Source organism: Corvus moneduloides, chromosome 4, assembly GCF_009650955.1.
Source record: "Corvus moneduloides isolate bCorMon1 chromosome 4, bCorMon1.pri, whole genome shotgun sequence".
NCBI lineage: Eukaryota > Metazoa > Chordata > Aves > Passeriformes > Corvidae > Corvus > Corvus moneduloides.
The window spans coordinates 44,172,292-44,193,081 of NC_045479.1; the positions used below are offsets into that span (position 1 = coordinate 44,172,292).

A 20,790-nucleotide genomic window follows, 5' to 3' on the forward strand; every position below is an offset into this window, starting at 1 on the left:
ATCTGTCATGTAGACAGTAGTGCAGATGTTTCATTCAGGACACAACACAACTCTCAGGTCTCTGTTACTGTTCTCCATTATCACCCTTCCCCAGACTCTTGGCAGTACTGAGGATTTCACCCGATGCAGATCCCTACTCCGTTGGGATTTTTATATTATTCATACTAGGCACAGACAAAATGAATGTAATGTAGCTATCAGTATAGAGTGCTTTGACATATTACATATTTCATTAGGTATCCTTTGGGCAATTTAGGAAGTATCATCTAAAAACCCTGCAGATGGACTTGACTTTTACAGTATTACTGTACATACAACTTTTCCATGCATACCTTAAACAAAAATGACTCTACTGGGTGTCTGTTACAGATAGTTTTATGGTATAGCTCAAGATTTATTTATATATCTAGGAAGAAGTAGCATGGAAAAAAACCCTCACATATTATAAAGGCCTTTTATTTGTTAAAACATGAGCAAAGAAAAAACATAGGCACTTACAAGCTATTTCTTTTTCTAAATATAAAAACAACTAATCAAATTTTAAAAGAAACCATTCACAGGATGGAGAACAACAGGTGATGTTACAGTGAGGTGTGAATCTACAGATAGCTCTCTGCTGTAAACTGACATTTAGAAGTACACAGCAGATAGTTCTTCAGCTACACAACCCCCATTACCTCCCTGTATAATAAATTGAAAACTTTATTTAATTTCTACCTGTGTCACTGAACACAATTCAATTTTTACAACGTCTAACTAACAAACTTACAGTTTCTTTTACAACAACCTTAAAACATGAAGTAGGAACAGAATCTCCAGATTAAAAGTAAAAAAGTTTAACTATCCTAAATGTTCAAACTTTGTAAGGAAGCTTCCAATGTGTAAAGGCACACAAAAGAACAAAATAAAAAAGCAAACAAATGGAAGGTATAAAAATGAGGGTGACTTAGGGATAAGGAGGATGAAAACAAAGGAAAGGAAAAAAAAGAACAAAAAAACACTTTAAAAAGGGGAGAAAGAAAAGCATGACAATGAAAACAAATGAATCGTTGAAACTATGGTGGGAGGAACTGATGAATATTAACTTTTATTATTCGGATTACAAAATACATTTCAAAATTGGATGAAACACATTCTATGTATGTTTTGCCAAGGACATTCTTGGCAATTACAAAGTCAGGAAAATTATAATTCAATCAGTGAGGCATTACTTAAAACCACTTGAAAAAGCAGATTATTTGAACCAGCAAACAGACTGCATGGGTAAAATTTTAAAGACTCAGTATTCTGAAGCAGTGCAGATTGCACTCACATGTTGCAGAGTTCCTGTAATGCGGCCATTAGAAACATAGCAATTTTTCTTCCTGGGTGCATTTTACCATTCTTCTTATAAATGAGCAACAAGGTCTCATCATCGTTTTCCATACAAAATGAGGACAGTTCTAGGGGGAAAAAAAAAAATCAAGCACTTGTAGAGTAACACTTTTATTTTGATAAAAAAATCTGGTTTAAACTTTTTTAAAAGCTGTACTGTCCACGACAGCCAGATCACATCTATAAAGATGGTTGCTGTATTTACCAGGCGCATGTGGGACACTTCACCATGCACCAAATCTGTGCGCTTGCCTTGAAATGGATGATACAGTCCTAAAAACGTTACGAATACGTCATTACGTCTGTTGCTATACTGGCAAAACCCACAACAAACAGGTCACCTTGACCTCTGTCATGTACACTGTAATTTCACAGAACTGCTGACACCCGAAGAACGGGATTGACTGAAAAAGGCACCAGGCATTCACCATTCCCATTGGAAAAGGACTGTGCCCTGCCTTCCCCGCAGTAGTGCTTATTTACACATCGCTGTGATTGCTCTGTGAAAGGGAGCGGCGCAGCTTTTCGCTTTAGCCCGTCAGGTTGCCGACGCCTTTGCAAATTTCCCGTTGTGCAGTCCGATTTTCAGAGGACCTAAAACGCCGTGAACTGGCACTCCGGGGGTGACTTTACCACCCCTCACTGCCACAGGCACCCCAAAGTCGCGCTCCGCCTCGTCCGCAGACGGGTACAGGCGGGCGCCTTGCGCCGGCAGGTGTGCAGGGCAGGAGCCGGCTCCAGCGCAGAACGCCCCGAGCTGAGCTCCGGGGTCATTTCAATCGCCGCTCCCGCGGAAGCAGGTGCGCCGCCGCCGCCCCTCTGCGCCCCGGGGCTGCGCGGGAAGGCGCCGCAGCGCATCCCGCCCGGTCCCGCCCCGCCGGGCTGCGGGGGGAGCGTGACGTACCGCGCCGGATGGGGGCGGGGGGATGACTGCAGTGATGGAAAATTTTCGGCTCCTGCATCTCCTGCGCGTGCCCTCGCCGGTCCCTGCCCCTTCCCCGCTTCCACTCCCGCCCCCCATTCCGGCGGGGACGGTCCGGAACCTTAGGCGGCGGTGATGGTCGGGTGCCGCCGCCTCGCGCCGTCCGGCGGATTCCCGCCCGCTTGCCCCGGCGACAGTCGCGGGGCAGAGCCACCGTTCTCCCGCCTGTCTCAGCCCTGGGGAGCTTCGTGTCCCCGTCAGAGTCGCGAGCACTGCAGTGGGCCGAGGAGCGGGGATGGTGGTGAGGGATTCGCTGTCCCTCGACGGTGTGATCTGCTTTCGTGTCTGTGCGGCCGCCACTGCCCCGGGACAGCAGACAGGCAGCCGCCCCTCGCACCCTTCACGGGCTCTCGAGGCTGCAGAAGAAGGGAGGGAGGGCGATAGCACGGAGGGGGTCAAACGACGCGGTGGCAGGGCATCCTCCGCACTCGAGGCTGGCAGCACCAGGCTGGCGTGGGAGTGCGCTGCTGCCGCGAGGGCAGGAGCTGGGGATGCTGCTTTGCAACCCCTCGTCCCTCTAGAGACAGCAGCTAAATGGGCCCCTGCTACCTCCGCCAGGCCTCCTCACCGTACGTGTGAGGAGCTGCGGCGGACAGTAAAGACCCGCCGCACACTTCAACGGAGGACCGAGCAGAGAGCTCTCCAAATCTGGTGGAGTGGTTACCTGAGGAAAAGGAAGCAGGATGTTCTGTTTCCCCCTCTCTTTCATCCAGGGAGGTTTACCATGAATCACATCACTAGGGGGAGTCTGTCATTCCGGTTCACTTCCCGAAGGAAACGTTCGGGGAGTCTGTCAGTTGCCCTCAGGGTCCGGGCTTGCACGTGCGCTGCTGCAGGTGTTAAAAATAGCGAGTGACTGCAGCGAGGAGCTATGATGGGTCGGTGGCACCTCGTCCCCTGCCACGCACCCTGCTACTGGGAGACGCCAGTGCCAGGGCCCGAAGGCAGGCGCGGAGTGGGAAGAGGGAGGCAGATCCTGGGTGAACCGGTAGCCACCGGGTGCTGCAGTCACGCTGCGGATGCTGCACCGGGCCGGTAGAAGCACCTCACAGGCAGGGCGCTCTTGACAAGCACCGCAGCGTCCTGTCTCCGCCGTGTAAACCAGTGCCCGAATGTAAACACTGGCGAGCTGCTCGGCTCATGTGCTAGTGGCCCCGCTCCCGATCCCCGTCGGGCACACGCCGGTGACCGGCTCCCACTTCTCAGTCGGGGACGCCCCCCGCCCCCGCCCGGGCGGCGCAGGGGGTCAGCCGAGCAGGGCGGGGGGCGGCGCGGCAGCGGGGGGGCGGCGCGGCAGCGGGCGGGCGCCGCGCCCCTTGCGATGACGCGCCCACATTCCTGCCTGAAGAGCGGCGGCGCCTGGAGGGGGCCGTCAGACTGGGAGGGACGTCGGAGGGACACAGACGCGATATTTTCTTTCCTTTTGATACCGCTGGCTTTTTTTACGTGATTTTTTTTCTACCTTTATTTATCTAGGGACTTGTTTTCGCTGGCATTTCATAGTTGAGGGCTTTTTCCCTTGTAAGAAGTAGCAGCGGAGACAGGAGCATCTCGTTATTCCGAGGCTTCGGGAGAAACCCTCGCTTTCAAGCTCTAGGCGCAGAAGGTACGGCAGGGGCTGGCTGTTACCGGGCCGCCAGGAGGAACGGGGCGCCTTTTCGGACGGAGCGCGGCTCGTGCTTCGCGCCTTTGTCCGGCGGCAGCGCCCGGGCTTGTCGCCAAGACTCTGCCGGGCTCCGCCGAGACGCGCGTAGGGACGCGCCGCCGCTGCGTGGAAAGGTGGCAAACCCGCAAAGTGACTGCGGCGCGACGCAGTTCCGCCAGCGGTTTGCGTTTTTCCATTGAAAACGCTGGAGCGCGCGGTGTCGCCGGCGGGGAGGAGGGAGGTAAACACAGGGAGGGACAGCCGCGGGGCAGGAGGCTCCGGCGGCCGATGTGACAATCGCCCACCGGTGTTGCATCAGTCTGCTCTCCGCTATCGGGGCGGGGAGGCGGAGGGGGGGGGGGGGGGGAGTGCGGCGTGGCGGTGCCGCTGCCCGGGCGCGGCGCGGGCCGGGCGGTGCCGGTGCCGGTGGCGGCTGTGGCCGGGCCGTGGCAGCCGCGCGCCCCCGCCCGCCCCGGCGCGGGTCTCACCTTTGTCCGCGCGCCCCCCGCCCCGCGCGCCTGGTACTTTTCCACTCGGCGGCGGGCGGGGGCCGCGGGACCACGTGACGGCCGCGCGCCCGCTGCGGCACTGACGTCGCCTCCCGCCCCCTCGGCAGGCGCGGCGAGTCCCGCCGGCAAGGACAAAAGAGCGGCCGAGCCCCGACCCCGGCCCCGCCAGCATGAGCAGCGCCGAGATGGGCAAGTTCAACATCTCGCCCGACGAGGACAGCAGCAGCTACAGCTCCAACAGCAACGACTTCAGCTACCCCTACCCCACCAAGCCGGCCGCCATGAAGAGGTGAGGGGGCTCCGCCGCCCCGGGGCGGGCGGCACCAGCCGGGAGCCGGCGGGGCTTCGTGTCTGCCGGCAGTCCGTACGGAAACACGGGAGTCACTGCGGCCGGAGACGGGCGCAGCGCTCCGTGCGCTGACACTGCCAGGTGGGGTGGTTCTTTCGGGGCTATTCCGTCGGTTTTTCCTTTTCCCTTTGAAATGGATTGGAAGCGCTGCTCGGGAAGTGAATATGCAAGTTGCCCCTAAGAGTCACTAATGGTGCAATGTTGTTTTGCAGCCACTATGCGGATATTGATCCAGAAAACCAAAATTTCTTGCTCGATTCCAACCTTGGAAAGAAGAAATATGAAACTCAGTATGTAAGTACCCAGCAATGACGTTCCAAATAAACAAACAAAAATGTACTGCCAGATCTATGTTCCTTTTAATTCTGAGATGAGTAATAACTTTCTATTAATTATTACCTATCTTCCTTTTCTCAGCATCCGGGTACTACTTCCTTCGGAATGTCAGTATTTAATCTGAGCAATGCTATTGTGGGTAGTGGCATCCTTGGTCTTTCTTTTGCCATGGCTAACACTGGAATTGCTCTTTTTGTGTAAGTATCTTTTGGTTCACCAAGAAAACCCCATCGTTCTGGTGTGTAATTCATAATGGAAAAATACTTGGTGTAAGAATAAGACCCCTAGAAAATATCCAGTCATTTTCATAGGTGCAGAATAGCATTTTAGGATTTATGGCTTGTTTTAAATTTAAAGATTGTGATACCTTCAGAAGAACCTGCAAAAATTAAACAAGTTCACTGCAAGTTCTGCAACCCTCAAAAACATTTTACAGTGAATTTTACTTGACTTAGAGTTTCTCCATAACTGATAGACTTCCCCTGAAAGTTCCATTATCCAAGTCCCAATCAGGGACGTGGTCTCGCTTTTCTCAGCTGACATCATTGTGCCTACAGAGTTACAGTGTACTTAACCAATAAAGTCCTTTTTATTGCTGTGCTTTCACTCAATTCTGCAAACTGGTTTCAGTTGCACTTATAAAAATTTCTGTGTGCCTACAAGGGAGGGATGTGGAATAACCAGCATATCTTTATTGATGTGTCTACGTTGGCAAAAGCTTTGAGGTGTAGGACAGAACTACAGTAATGTAATTGGAAGTGACATAAGGAAACAGTTATGGACAGTGCTTTTAAATGTCTTGGGAAAGTACATTTTTCAGGTATTGGCGGCAGTTCAGCTCACACGACCTGTAGGTAGTGTCAGTGATTTGACTGCAAATGAGTATCCACGGATATGTTTAAAGGAACTTTGTGTTTTTATCCTGGAAATAGATGAATGTGCTGAATGTTCAAGAACATGTGAAGAGCAATGTTTAGTTCAAAATTTCCCTGACTCTGCTGCCAGATTTCCAGAAAGTAGGTCACATTTACTTCCAGATGTTTCACAGTGTATCGGGTGGTGCTCAAGTTTCCTGAGGAAACGTACCAGTGTGTAAAGTTCTGGCCTAAAGAATTTTAAGTATACGATGATTTGTTAATCTTTTACTAAGATTTTCACTTGCTTAGATGATGCAAAACTGAAATAATGACTTAGCATGAATCTAGAAGGGATACTTCATCTCTCTATACATCAGTTTCATGCTCTAAAGATGTTCTGAAGGACATGTAAGATAATCAATGTAATGCATATTAGAATGCCTCTGAGGCGAGGAAAAAGGAGAATTTAAGGTTAGCTATTTGAACAGACTTGGGGGCCATTTTTTCTGAGGGAAAAAATGTTCAAAACTGTCAATATAATAATTGGGGACTGAGGCAATTTATTTGTCTTTTATTTCCAGATACTGCATTCAGATCTGTTTGCATTAGTGCTGTTTCAAAGACAAACTAGCTCATTACCTTACAAAACTTAGTGTAGATTGTATAGTTCTGAGGCAGGAAAGCAGTTAATCACAGGTGGTACTGAGGATTTATGATGACACTGAGGGCATTACAGGCATCTTTTAATAACTAGGTTACAGAATCAGATCCAGGTGCAGTCGATTAAGGCAGTAAGTTCTTCGAAGATACGGAGTCATTTGTGTAAGTGCTGTGACTTGTCACTTGTGTCAGCACTAAATAGATGAATAGAATGGTCTGAAAGGCAGAAGCAGAGTGAGCTTCAAAGATGAGTTTGCTAACTGATCTTGTCAACACTGTAGGCAGCCTTTTCAGGTGTAGGACTGAGAGGTCCAAGGTCTGTGCTGTTTTAAAGTAGTGTAACCCTGGCACATCTCAGCTGTGCTGTTTCTAGTTGATGGCTAAGTCAAATGCTAGTCAAATGCTGTCAGAAATAGGTTTATTTGTGTGCATGTGTTAGTGTTGAATTGCCACAGTAACGTAAGTTTCCTATACAGATCTGTGATGCTTCTCAGATCTCGTTTCCAGTTCTTTGTGCAGCATTTACTAACTTCACCAACATTAAAAATGACACAAAAGGAAATGTACTCTGGGAAATGAAGTTTCCCCTTTTTAAGCCATTTTTGATATGCCGTTTCTCAGGTTTCCTATAAAGCAAAATGCTTATATTGGTATAAGAAAGACCAGGGTTTTTTTTTTAATGCATTGTAATTTTCCACTGTGTTCTCCAGCAGCTGAGAAGTCCCCCCTAGCGTGCCACTCCAGGAAGTGCATTTGTTGTGGGAGATTTGTTGTTGAGAGGTCGGAATTTTAGGTGATGCAAATGTGCTTCTGGAAATAATATGCACTGCCTGTAAAAGCTGTGGGGAAGATAAACAAGCCACTAGTGATTCCCATGTAAGCACATCTTTGAGGAAAGAAATTATTTTTAATGATAATAGATGTGTATTTCCATTTGAAAACACAGATCTTAATGAGTCTAAATTTTCAGTCAATTCTTTAAGGCTTTTGCAGTTTCATCCGTACATAAAAAAAGAATGTAACACAGGTTTAAGCTGAAAAGCTGATTTCTTTTAAGACCAAGAGCTAATCTTCACTTCAGCTGGTAGTTAGCTTCATGTTAGTTACTGTATGTTCAGTTGGTGCATGACACACTGTTGAACAGGGATAGGAAGATGGGAGAAATACAGTTTCTTACAAGGATGCAAAGCTCCCCCCACCACCCGCACACATTCCCACTGATACTTTGTTATTTATATCAAGTGTAGCCAGTTATAATAGCCTGACACTTGGTGATGCTTATGCCACTTCAGACTGAATGGAATCATTGTTCAAGCCTACATTAGAATGTCTTTGTATGCCACGGAAATGCAATTTAGTATAAAATCCTTTCTACACACTGCATTAATTGGGTTTTCAGAATGCTTTTAATTGACCTTAGAATCTACATTTTTTTGCATATAGTATTTTAATATGGATTATGTTTATGTTTGATACGCCTTTATTTAATAGGGTTATCATAAGTCATTTATGGCTATTACAAATTTGCATGTTTTTCTCTCCCCAGGATACTCCTGCTGTTTGTCTCGATATTTTCTTTGTATTCAGTGCATCTTCTTTTGAAGACTGCCAATGAAGGAGGTATGGCAAATTACTGTTTTACAAATATGTAGTATTTGTTTCTTATGGTATCTTTGTGAAACACGCCCTTCCAATGGGATATTTTGCTTTCTTTCAGGATCTTTATTGTATGAACAGTTGGGAATGAAGGCTTTTGGTATGGCTGGAAAACTTGCTGCTTCTGGATCAATTACAATGCAGAACATTGGAGGTGAGGACAAGATCTTAAAATGTCTGTACTGTCAATTGTAATTGTTCCCTGCTTATTCTTGGAGACTTATTTGTCACACAACATGTATTCATTAACTGCTTGTGTTCAAGTGAGGTTATGAAACATGTTATGTGATTCTTGCATCGTGTGGCATATTCTATATTTGTAATGATCTATGATGTTATTCACCTACAGCTATGTCAAGCTACCTCTTCATAGTGAAATATGAGTTACCATTGGTCATCAAGACATTTATGAACATCGAAGAGACCACAGGGTAGGTGTTAGAACTCCTCATCAGAGAAACTATTAGGAGAAACAAACACGGAGACTGTATATATTTTTATATGAAGACCACGTTCGGTACACCATAGGGTAGCTTCTTATTCAGACAGATACAGTAAGTTTTCCCTTCCCTTGAGTGCTTCACTTCATTTAGATCCAGCCTGACCTGGGAAAAGGGTAGAAAAATACAGGTATTGCATCACATTGCAGAAAGCTGTTCTGTAAAGAACATCAGGTAAGTGTTAATGTATGTACCAGTCAGTACATACGCTCAATAAGGAAAGATAAATGTCATTATGGTTGGTTTTTTTGGTTTTGTTTTGGTTTTTTGTTTATTTTCTTACTGCATTCAAACTGGTTTGGTCTGATTAATTTGGTTTCCTAGTATTAATATTGTGGGAAGTGATTAAATATAAGACTAAGGTGCAGCTATGCAATGACTGTCTTAAGGAACAGTTCTCAAAATGATACAGAGACTAAACATTGACCTAAACCACAGTTTATATGCCTAAGACTGGAGTGGTAGATGCCTTGCCATCTAGTCCTGGAGATACCTTGACTCCAGAGTGGCTTTTCTGCTTGGCTTTAAAAAGAGGTGCCTTGAGTAGGATTCATTTTATGTAACCATACCCTCTGAAAGTTAGATTTTGAGTTCATCATTACACTGGTCTTAGTATGATCAGTGGAGAAGGGTGACCCTCTGTAGTGATCAGCTCAGTGCACCTGACAGACACATTTTGTGCATCTCCAAAGAACAGTTGATCATATCACTCTGTATTGAGAGGGTGTGTAAAAACAAGATGCCTGAGTTCAGATGGATAGAGTTAAGTGCTATAAATCTCACTCTTCAGAGTTGTACTTCTGTGCCTTGTCCTGAAGTGTCCCAGTCTTGAGAGGGCTGAGCAGCTCAAGACTCCAACTTACAGCTAAGCCTGAGTTCAGAAGGTAGGCATTTTTCTGCCGTGTTCCCCAAGGGGTTCAAGCCATTTGGTGATGTTCATACAGCTTGCTGATATTGTCATGACAACAGTGCTAGCCATTATCTTTTTTTTTTTTCTTTTTTTTCTTTTTTTTTAATATACTCAAATACTGCACCCACCCTATTTACTTAGTAGTGTTACGTTTACAAATTCTTTGCTGGGAAGGTTCATTTCTCTCCTTTGGCTGAATTCAAGTCTATATTTTTCAATTTCTAAGAGAGCCCCTGGAGTAGCCAGTATTTAGAAGGGGGCTCGGAGGCAAATATTTTTAACTGTCCCATCTTCAGTAAAGAATTCAAAATTGGTTGCAATTCAAGAGGGAGAGTTAAAGTCTGTGAATCTCACTGGATACAGCTGCTGCTCTGCAAATCTGGCAGAGAAAATGAAGAACTTGAGATCTGTATCTTAAATGTTTTCTTGCTGGCTGGCACTAAGTAGCTGTACACTGATTTAAAGTAAATATTTTCTCAGTGCTCTGGCAATTGTGAACCCCATTTAACTGACTCTCTCCATGCATTGCTTAGGGGAGTCTGGGTGGCTACCATTGGCATGGATTCCACTCTGGCAGCCTGGGGCCTAAAATGTAAGCACTTACCTGTTTAAGTGTCCCAAAATAATGCTTACTGTAAAAGAGCTTCTGGAATTCTGAGACAATATTACAAATCTCCATCATTAAAATTTGTTTAGCAACTTCTAAAGTACTTGGCTATATTTTAAAACTGCACAATCCCATTCTTTACTCTTCAGCACGGAAAAACTTTGAAGTCCTTGATCTGAAAGTCCTGATGGCCTCTCTATGGGTATGCACAATAGCAGTGCATGTTCTTGTGATTGTATCAACTGAAAGGAGTTTGTGTTGTGATTTCTTTTAAATTTGCCACAAGTCTACTATATTTTAAAAAAAGACAGCAAAAGGTGTATGGTGTTAATGTCCTATACATCTGAAGTTTCTAAAATACTCCTTTTTTACATCTAGTTATCCCAGGTAAAACTGAGGAAAGAGAAGATTGCATCATTTTTGCATTTACTATGTAAATCCAGAGCAAGTCTGTTAATTATTCTGTATTTCCACTACCATATAAAGGGCTATAACTTAGCAACTGAGTTTGCATATACGAATTTCCAATTAAATTATTAATATTTTTGTTTACCTAAATAGTGTACAGTCCATTTTAAAATAAATACTGCTAAATTATATCATAATAGGATGTAAAATATTAATACTTGGGAATAAATGCTTAGTGTTACTTTAATTGGTTAAAGCATATAGGATGGTCCTGTAGGACTTTGTTTTTATGTATTTCAAAAAAGATGTTAATCTTCTAATGCTCAAAAATGTTTTGTGAAAAAACAGCTGCTGGTTTTTACAGAATAAATGGCAAAAATGTTTTGAAAGAAAAAGCTCCTGAGGTTCTTACCATGTTTTCCCTACTGAAAGGGACTAAATGTGCCTCCAAGAGACTCCCAGTGCTTGTTGGAGTTTCCTCAGCTAGTGGGCTTGAGCTACTGCCTTACCTTCAGCCCTCACCTGTTTTTCTTTAACTCCCACAGGGCTCCCAACACAATTTTATTTCCATTCAGAGTGGAAACCCTGCTGGGGCCCTGCAATATTGTAACACACCTGGAGAGTTGGGAACCAGCACTTAAGAAAATTACTATTTTTTCCATGATTGATCCCACTTGACTTTTTTCTAACCAATCATTTACTTTTCCGTCTTCTGACTTACAGATGCATATTTTTTTTATAAAAGGACACTAAAGGAAAGGCACAATGCAGGTTTGGGGTGAGATAAGAAGCTATTGTAGGGTGTTAGGTCCATATAGGAAATTATCCTTTGTGACATCAGGTAGTGCATTTTTTTAAGGAGCCATATGTTGTAGAAGATAAGAGTGAAGACTAAACTGCAAGTGTAATTTTTAAATACTTGATTACTTAAAAATATTACCTTCTTTTCTACAGAGAGTGGTATCTCAATGGTGACTATTTAGTGCTGCTGGTGTCTCTCATCCTCATTCTTCCCCTGTCCCTACTGAAAAATCTAGGTAAGTAGTAGAGAGCAATCAAAATAAAAACCCGTTGAAAATACTGTGGGGAAATGGGTTGATGCAATGTTTGAGTCTTGAAATGCTGTGTGAATTAACAGCTGCATCCAAACTTGTCTCTTGGGACTAATTAGTGTTTAGGTATTTGCTGTCAGTCTTCCTGAAGAAAGGAAAAAAAATGAAGACAAGTATACTAAATAACAGATGTGTTTGTGGAAAATGAAAGGACGGCAGATAGGATGGGTCAACAGTAACTTTCTCCTTCTGTTCTTATCCCAAAGTTTGACCTATTTTGGTCAATAGTGGAATAATATAATGTTACCAGCTATCCTGTAACAGCCTTCAAAGTATAGGGCTGCAGTATTGGCAGTATCTTTTCATTTTTCCCAAGGAGTAACAGAATATTCATGCCAGATGCTTTATCTGAAATGGCTGTAATTCAGTGGTATATGTGAATAATTCAGTTAACGCGCTATTTATTCAGAGAATCCTGTAGTGGAACCTTAATAACTGAGAGTCTCAATGTGAATTACTCTCTCAAATTACTATTTTCTAGAAGTTAAGTAAATCAGTAAAAACAGAAGGAAAAAGGCCAGGTTATCTTACAGTGCATGCCATTAAAATTAATCCTATAATTATTCTTAATGTACAATAAACAATTCATATAGTTGTTGCTGTGGGGTTTTTTAGTTTGCATCTTTTTCTTGTAAGTTAAAAAGTTTAACATTACAGACTCACCGTATGTACAGACCCTAATATGTCTTTCAGAACTTTCAGATCTGGGTTGAGATTAGCAGAAAGTCAATGAATAATTAACTTGTTCTGTGTAATGCTAAGGAAATGACAAAAGAGATCACTGACAGAATATATTTTGTCATAATGTTTTGACTTGAATGGTCTTTCTGTTTATTGTGTCTTAGATTTTTTTAATCTTTTTTGATCACAGGGTATTTGGGCTATACCAGTGGTTTTTCCTTACTTTGCATGGTCTTCTTTCTGATTGTTGTAAGTATAATCTTCTAAACTTCCAGCACTTGTAAAACTGCATTTAAAAGTGAAATTAAACACTGTTTCTAAAAATTAATGTATGTTGCATTAGTCAAAGTAATAAATGCATGGCTTTATTTCTAGGTAATTTGGAAGATGTTTCAGATTCCTTGTCCTATGGACAGTGTCATCATGAACATGACATTAATTAATGCAACAGTGGCACCTTTGGTACATGAAAATATAACAACTGATGATATGTGCAAGCCAAAATATTTCATCTTCAATTCACAGGTAACTGACTGAAAATGAGATGCTCTGTTGAAAATAACTGAGACTAAGTACTTAGCAGATAAATTAGGTCATTTTCCTTTCAGGCAGTTGCCCAGATTTAAAATTGGGATGTGTTAAGGCTTTCTGTTCCAATAGACTTTGGCACTGTTTACCTCCTGCAAGACTGGGTGTTTCTACACGCCAAATACACAGAAATTTGTGGAGCTTGAGGTGCCTGTTTGAGTGGCATAAACCACCTCTCAGTCTTCAGCACAGCATTTCTCAAGCTTTCTCAAGGAAGTTAGTGAAGCATTTTAAAAAGTATATTGCAGAAGAAAATGAAGAAAACTGTAAAAGTTTGAAAATAGGATGTTTGACTTGTTCCCAGTCACAAATCCTTGACTCATGAGGGCTCCCAGTCACAGTGGTGAATCTCCACACGTGTAATACCCAATACCAAGTTCAAGATAGAATGGCTTAAGCCTGTGGATTGCAGAACATGGTTTTGAATGCAAATACATTCAGCTTAGCATGGGCTTCAGTGACATTTGAGACTATCTGGTTCCTCAGGGTCTGGGTTTAAGAAAATACGAACTTGTTTTAACTTCTTCCAAAGTTTCCATTATAAAGAACAGCTGGTATTTATCACAAAATGAGGTCAAAACTGAAGAATCTACTGATGATTTTTTAAAGTAAATTTCTAATGTCTGTTGAGATACTTAAGAAACACTTTTTTTTTTTTCAGACTGTTTATGCTGTCCCAATCCTAACATTTTCTTTTGTCTGCCATCCTGCAATTCTTCCTATTTATGAAGAACTGAAAAGGTAAGTGTGAGATATATATCTGTAATTTCACTAAACAAACAAATCTAGTATGAAACAGTATGTTCTCACTACTAACAATGTTGCTTTTTCTTACAGCCGAAGCCGTAAAAGGATGATGAATGTGTCCTATGTATCTTTTTTTGCCATGTTCCTCATGTATTTATTGGCTGCTCTCTTTGGATACTTGACGTTTTATGGTGAATATTGCCTTCTCTGTTTACTTTTAAATTATTTATGTTCTGCAAACTCACAGTATTTTTTTTTTTTAATAGAACAAGCAAGCATTTACTATGCATTCTAAATATACAGTATTAATTGTGCTTTTTTTAGTACTTCTAAAAGTGCACACCCCAAAGGAGATCAGTAGTAGAATTAAGCCCAAGATATAGGATTAAAATTGGATTAAACCAGATTCCGTGCCTTCAAGTCATCCCTGTGTAAAATGGATACATTCTTACAGGAGCTCTTGAGGCTTTCAGTTCATATTGGTGTCTTGTAAAATTTGCTTAGAATCTGGAGCAGAAGCACATGTTTAAGAAGTATGTCAACTAATTCTAATTAAAATACTGTTTTCTTTATAGGAAAAGTCGAACCAGAACTGCTTCACACCTACTCTGCTTATCTGGGTGCTGATGTTCTCCTCCTTATTGTGCGTCTCGCTGTACTTATGGCTGTAACCCTCACTGTACCTGTAGTTATCTTCCCAGTAAGTCATTTGTGTCTTGCTACCATTTTTTAACACCTGTACTGCTGTAGTCATTTATTGATTTGGCAACTCCTGTTTATTAATTGAAGAGTTTTTCTCTTAACTGAAAAAGGAAATTTATTCTAATAAGCTTGATGAATTATAGCTATACTGTTAATTCAGTGAAGATGTAACATTTACTAAGCAGTAGATACAAGTACATTAGGTTAAATTGTTTTCCTGGTATGGTTGTATTGGGGAAGTGAAACAGATTTCCCCTTTTATAAAAGTACTTACAGTGTTGTATTATCAGCTTACAAAAGCCAGCATGTTTTTGTACATACATTGTGGACATGATCTGGCCATTTATGTGTATATTGTTGAGCAGCGTCCTTAGATGTTAGAAAATTTTCCGGAATTTATTTTTGTTCAAGCCAGATGTTTTTCCTTGGTTTTTTTCTCCATATTACTTTCATCTTTCACCTTCTGCTAAAATCTGAAGTATTTGGGAAAATGATGTTAAAATACTTTCAGAAGGAAGGTCTAATTCAGGTGACAAATCACTGTCTTCCAAAATCAAGACTAAACTGTATTTTTTTTTTTTTTCCCCCCCCCCCCTCACCCCACCCCCACCTTCCAAAGATCCGCAGTTCCATTACCCAGCTGCTGTGGGCAGGGAAGGAGTTCAGCTGGTGGCGTCACTGTTCCATTACCATTTCTCTTCTGGCATTTACCAACGTGCTCGTTATCTTTGTCCCTACTATTCGAGACATCTTTGGATTCATTGGTAAGCACTTTCTTCTCAGATCAAGCAATCTTCCACATTTCAGAAAAAGCAGTTCCAGTCTAATTAGAGTATGTTTACCTGTTTATGAATATTTATTTCTGTGCTTTTTCTCTACAGGTGCTTCTGCAGCTGCCATGCTGATCTTTATACTTCCTTCTGCGTTCTATATCAAATTAGTGAAGAAGGAACCAATGAAGTCAGTGCAAAAGATTGGGGTATGTATAGACAAATATGTAACTACACTTGTTTACAAATTCAAAGCAAAAAATGTAATTGTGTTCTTCATGATTTATGAATTTTGAAGTCCTGGTGAAAGTAGTCAGTGAATTGACATTTACTATTATCTTGCATAGTTGCCAGGAGTTGCATAGGAACTCAAAACCAAGGAATTGGCCATCACAAGACTCAGTTTACTTCAGTGACTCCTCTCAGCCCGTGGCCCCCAATCTCAACAGTAGCTGGGTCATTCTGTTGCTGTTAAGAACCAGATTTCAACAAAATACCCTAAGAGCTGTATTTAAAGAGTCTCAACATCCTTCAAATATTCCTTTAAGAGTTATTTATGTAATCCTCCCCATAAAAGCTCACCTCTGGCAGTTGTTCGGGTTATCTTGATTGTTCTTGGTGTTCTTACTGACTATAGACATAGTGACTCATAATGAAATCAGACCTACTGAGGCAGAGTCAAGATAGCACAGTGATATAGCCTGACTGGTATGAGCAGCTACATTCACTTCCCTTAGTTGAGGGTGGGGTCTGCTATACTGAAAATAAATGTACTTTTTGATTTGAGACAGGACCCCAAATATGAGGAAGACACTTTGCTCCTTGTCATTGACTTGATCTCTGGTCTCTTTTACTCTGTCCTCTGTGAGCAATGGCATTTGTGTTATACATGGGCATGAATTTATAGGTGTATGTTGTGGTGTTTACCAACAGTGTCCTAGCAGAATCTGAAATACTTCTTTTATGTTTTCTTTTTCAGGCTTCCTTCTTCTTTCTAAGTGGTATACTTGTGATGACTGGGTGTATGACACTGATTATTCTAGACTGGACCCAGAATGTTACATCTGATGGCCATTAACTGCCCTGGTTTAATCTCTGTAATACTCTACTTCAAATGCCAGTGTTCACTCAGATACCTACTGAGAACGAAAATGTGCTATTCAGCTTCCTTTAAAAGGCAGATTCTTTGTTGATGGTTCTTCTGATTGTAGAATATCTGAACTCTGTCTTTAAGAAACTATTCTGCATGATGGAAGTGGATATTAACATCAAACCACGTGAGTGTCTGGCTGAAGGAAGTGACAACTTTATTCCATTCCAGAGAATGGACAGAACTCTCTGTAGACTTTTATCAAGCCATGTTTGGCTTTCATCATTGTTACTTGGATATTTTGTTATTTTACTTGAATGTGCCTAATGGAACCATTTGATGTGAGAAAGAACTCTTTAATTTACAGCAAAGTGTTTAAATAACCAATGAGAGAGCGAGAGAAAGAGAGAAACGCTATTATTTTTTTGTACCAAAAATTCTTATAGACCTCAAAAGCACTATTTTGACTTTGAGAAACATTTTTCTAAAAAGAAGGAAAAATAACATAGAAGAGCTCAAAAAAATATTTAATTAGTGTTCTAAATTAAATTTAGTTTGACTTTCTTGATCTCTTCACTCGTGTCACCAGTGACAGGACCCAAGGAAAGGGCATGAAGCTGAGTCAGGGTAGGTTTAGGCTGGATATTGGGAAAAGGTTCTTTACCCATAGGGTGGTTGGGCACAGGAACAGGCTCCCCAGGGAAGTGGTCACAGCACCAAGCCTGACAGAGTTCAAGAAGTGTTTGGATAACACTCTCAGGCACTTGGTGTGGTTCTTGGGGTGCCCTGTGCATGGCCAGGAGTTGGACATGGTCATTCTGATGGGTCCCTTCCCACTCATTTTATGATTCTGTAGAGGCATAATTAGAAGAAATTTTATTTTAAAAATGCTTCTAATGACCAAAACAGAAAATGAGCCAATTCAGGTCCAAATTCTCTGATATTAAATACTTCCCATGAAATTCCCTTAGTTCAAATGAGAGTGAAAATAATTCTGAAAATCCTTTGTCAGCTTATGTAAGTAACTAGAGTTACCAAAAATGGTGTGGAAATGCAAATTTTCAAACTTTAAAACAACCCACCCTTTAGAAAAGGGTGCATTTGAGAAAAGCATAGTTAATCTAAAATTGTAAAGATGGCATCGACATTTTCCCTTCTTGAGGTACTCAGTAGTGCAATTGAGTAAAACAGGGTTTGGGGTTTTTGCTTTTTTGGGGTTTTTTTTCTTTCCTGTTGTAGATAGAAACTGAATGGCACTGGAGCATATGATGCCATTACTACAAAACTCCCTCCTCACGTTCCCTTTATTAATAATGTCCATTGTCAGTTGTAACAATGTTTGTTGGGATTTTTTTCTGTCCAATCTATCTTGAAATACTCTGTAGGAAAACAAAAAAGTCCTGATGTAGTCTTCTAGTTGTATAATATTCAAAAACTGTACAGTATTTCTCAAATTCCTCATCCATTATTGGATTTTGAATTACTTGACTATTCTGTTTCTGAGTCAAATCCACAAAATAACTGCACCAATATTTCATGCTTGGTACAAACTCTCTTCACATATGCAACTGGGATTCCTCTTCCAATTTATATTGTATAGTAGTATTAAAGATAACCTCATAGGCTGGATAGTCATCTCATGCTTGTTTGCTTCAGAAATAGATAAGTTTCTAACGAGCCCTAGCAGATGAAACAGGTGCTGTATGGTTGTGATGAGCTATTTTGTTTCTAGTGCATGTTTACTCTTTCATTCTTGTCCCAGGTTGAAGAGAGGTAACACTTGTATAACAGCGTACTTGGCTTATAAGAGGTTCTCAAACACAGCAATATTGGGTACAAAAGCCTAGATAGAGATTATTAATGAAATAGTCATGGCAATGTGGTCAACTGTCTTCATCTGACACGATGTTTTAGAAATCTGATTTACAAAGTCTGATTTTACTCAGTCGTCGTGTCAGAGAGAACAAGTAAAGGCCTGTAATCCATTGATAAAACAGTGCCTGAGACTTTTTTGCTCTTGTAGAATTAATCAGAAATAAATCTAAACAATAGTCACTGTTTGGCAGATAATGTCAAGCTCTGCCCAGCCATTTAAAATCTTTGGAAAAACAACTGCAGGTATTTTGTATTGATACTTCTGCATGACTGTAAGTACTGGTCACTAAGACTATAGCGTAAAACTGTAATGACAAGTTAGATTCCTCTTGTGTTATTTGTATTATTAATTCAGTGGTACTCAACTGGCAATTAATGATCCTGGAGTCAGCACTAATGCTCCTTAGGTACTTCTCTGCCTCAGGTACTGTACATCCATGGCTAACTATCCCATGTTACCTGATCTCCACAGAAGTGCTGAGCATGTGCCTCCTCAGTACTTTGGCAGCTTTTCTTCTTCCTCCACAAATGTGCAAAGGTGGAAGAGGATTAAAATGTTGTCTACCTTTGAGCAATTTGTAGCACATAAGGGATGAAGCACTTCCCTTGCCAGCATTTAAAAAGAGGAAAGAAAGTGAGAAGTATCCTCCTTTCTCGCAGCAACTGTAGAAGAGGAAGGAGTTGTAAGTGAGGAGTTACTACAAAGTCCTTCTTGGCAACCAGAAGGGAAGAAGATTTTTGTGATGACACCTCAGAGCGTATTGTACTTGTCACTAATTCTCTGAATGTAGCAATTTCCAGATTATACATTGTGTGTTACATAATTTGATGACTTGACTCTCCACCTGCAACAGTTGAGTTCCACTTGGCTGGGTCGATTTCCAACGAGTGATTTTTTTTTTTTTTTTTAATTATTATTTTTTTCGAAACCTGTCTGTTTAAAGTTACCTACATTACAAACCACCTAAAAGAGCAGCTTCAGTATTAAACCACTTTTCTGTCACCTCAGTTAGACATTACTGTCTTCCATGATATTTCAGTCATAAATGTAACATGTTATTTATAAAGCATTAATCCATTAAAACTAAAACTATTTTTCAATATTTATGATAGTCTATGTACATAAATTGTATGTGTGTATATACTGTAAGTATAATGTATATAATGTAGGTTTTGAGTCCAGGATTTATGTATATATTCCTCTCTCATTACTGATTGTTACATCATTTCAAGGAGTTGTCCATGTTGTACATCTGTGTAACAGCTGTCAAAGGAAAGAGCCTTTTACAACAAAGTGTAATGCTTACAGAGATGAAAGAAGTGTGTTACGCCTAAGGTGTGTAAGAAAACACTAAGATTGTATTTATTACAAATGTATATGTTGCAATAAACACAGGAATCACTTGGGTCCATAGAAAGCATTGTTCAGGTTCGTGTATACTTTCTCTCCAAAATTTACCATGGATGTTACGATTTCCTGAATGCGGCAAGTTAACCACCTCTGCGCTCTAACGCTCGTTAGGCCGCCAAATTCGGGCATCCTGCGGTACATCCGTGTACATATGTAAATACCACCTTATTGGTAGAGGCCAGCAGTCTAGCTACGGTTGCTGGCTGGACTGGTGGCCAGCAACACAGTTTCAATGAAACATTGTATGTTTGTTTTAACTGAAATAAATAAAGAGATAATCCTAAACCACCGTGTGATGTTTTTCTTGGGGGAGGCATTTGGAGGATTTTCTTTAGAGGTGATGTTAAAAGTGTACCTTTAATTTCATGCGTGTTTACCTTACTGAGCACCTTTCAGGAAAGGGGGGGAAAAATGGCATACAACTACATCCACAACTTAGGACACCACAGGGGTAAAGAGAACAAGTCTGGGCTTTAAAATGAGAGATTAAATTCTACAAGGAACCTGCATTATGTAATTTCTTTTGTGGAAAAGGCATACCTGGAAAATAGACCCAGTGTGTTAGGTCTTATAGAAGTGTAGTAAGTGAGTGAGTCTTGCTAAAATCCTATGTCCCTTTCCTTCATTTGAATCTCCAGGAGAAGAACTGCTCATGTAAAGAATTTCAAAACTGGTATGTCTGGTTTGCTTCCATTTTGGAAACTGGTAAAAACCAAGTGCAGCATATGTGTTCTTGGTTCTCAATACATCTATCAAGTCATATGAGTATCTGTCCCAAAAATTCAGAATTGGGTGAGAGACACTGGAGTTGCAACTGAGTGTTTCATGTGTACAGGAAACACCATACAAAAGGAGTATTAAAGGATAGGTAAATGCTCTGAAATTAGGAAATGCCTCAATTAAGGTTGCATTAATTACAAGATCGCATAGTGGTTTCTTCCTGGAATCCTTACTTAGTAGCTGTTCATTATTTTTTTAAGATGCTTTCTGTGTGTTTAGTGTAGGTAGTTCATCATCCTGA

At 41.5% G+C, this 20,790-nt stretch overlaps 2 protein-coding genes across 3 annotated transcripts; one reads left to right on the top strand and one right to left on the bottom strand.

Moving 5' to 3' along the window:
• Positions 1 to 440: 440 nt before the first annotated feature.
• Positions 441 to 4,198, bottom strand: LOC116443116. Its single transcript, XM_032107009.1, has 4 exons — positions 3,986 to 4,198; positions 3,385 to 3,733; positions 2,279 to 2,916; positions 441 to 1,442 (listed from the first exon to the last, which is right to left on the bottom strand). Exons 1-4 carry the CDS (start codon positions 4,196 to 4,198, stop codon positions 1,341 to 1,343), a joined length of 1,302 nt encoding a protein of 433 aa, XP_031962900.1. The 3' UTR covers positions 441 to 1,340.
• On the top strand, positions 3,875 to 20,054 carry SLC38A2 (solute carrier family 38 member 2). Of its 2 annotated transcripts, XM_032105544.1 has the most exons (16): positions 3,875 to 3,962; positions 4,618 to 4,799; positions 5,072 to 5,153; positions 5,277 to 5,392; positions 8,259 to 8,332; positions 8,430 to 8,522; positions 8,718 to 8,799; positions 11,748 to 11,830; positions 12,777 to 12,835; positions 12,962 to 13,111; positions 13,836 to 13,915; positions 14,012 to 14,112; positions 14,497 to 14,621; positions 15,243 to 15,387; positions 15,505 to 15,602; positions 16,373 to 20,054. In XM_032105544.1, exons 2-16 carry the CDS (start codon positions 4,681 to 4,683, stop codon positions 16,469 to 16,471), a joined length of 1,506 nt encoding a protein of 501 aa, XP_031961435.1. In that variant the 5' UTR covers positions 3,875 to 3,962; positions 4,618 to 4,680; the 3' UTR covers positions 16,472 to 20,054. The 2 variants fall into 2 exon arrangements, with proteins under 2 accessions (XP_031961435.1, XP_031961434.1); XM_032105543.1 differs by having other exon boundaries at positions 15,243 to 15,602.
• The last annotated feature ends 736 nt before the right edge of the window (positions 20,055 to 20,790 follow it).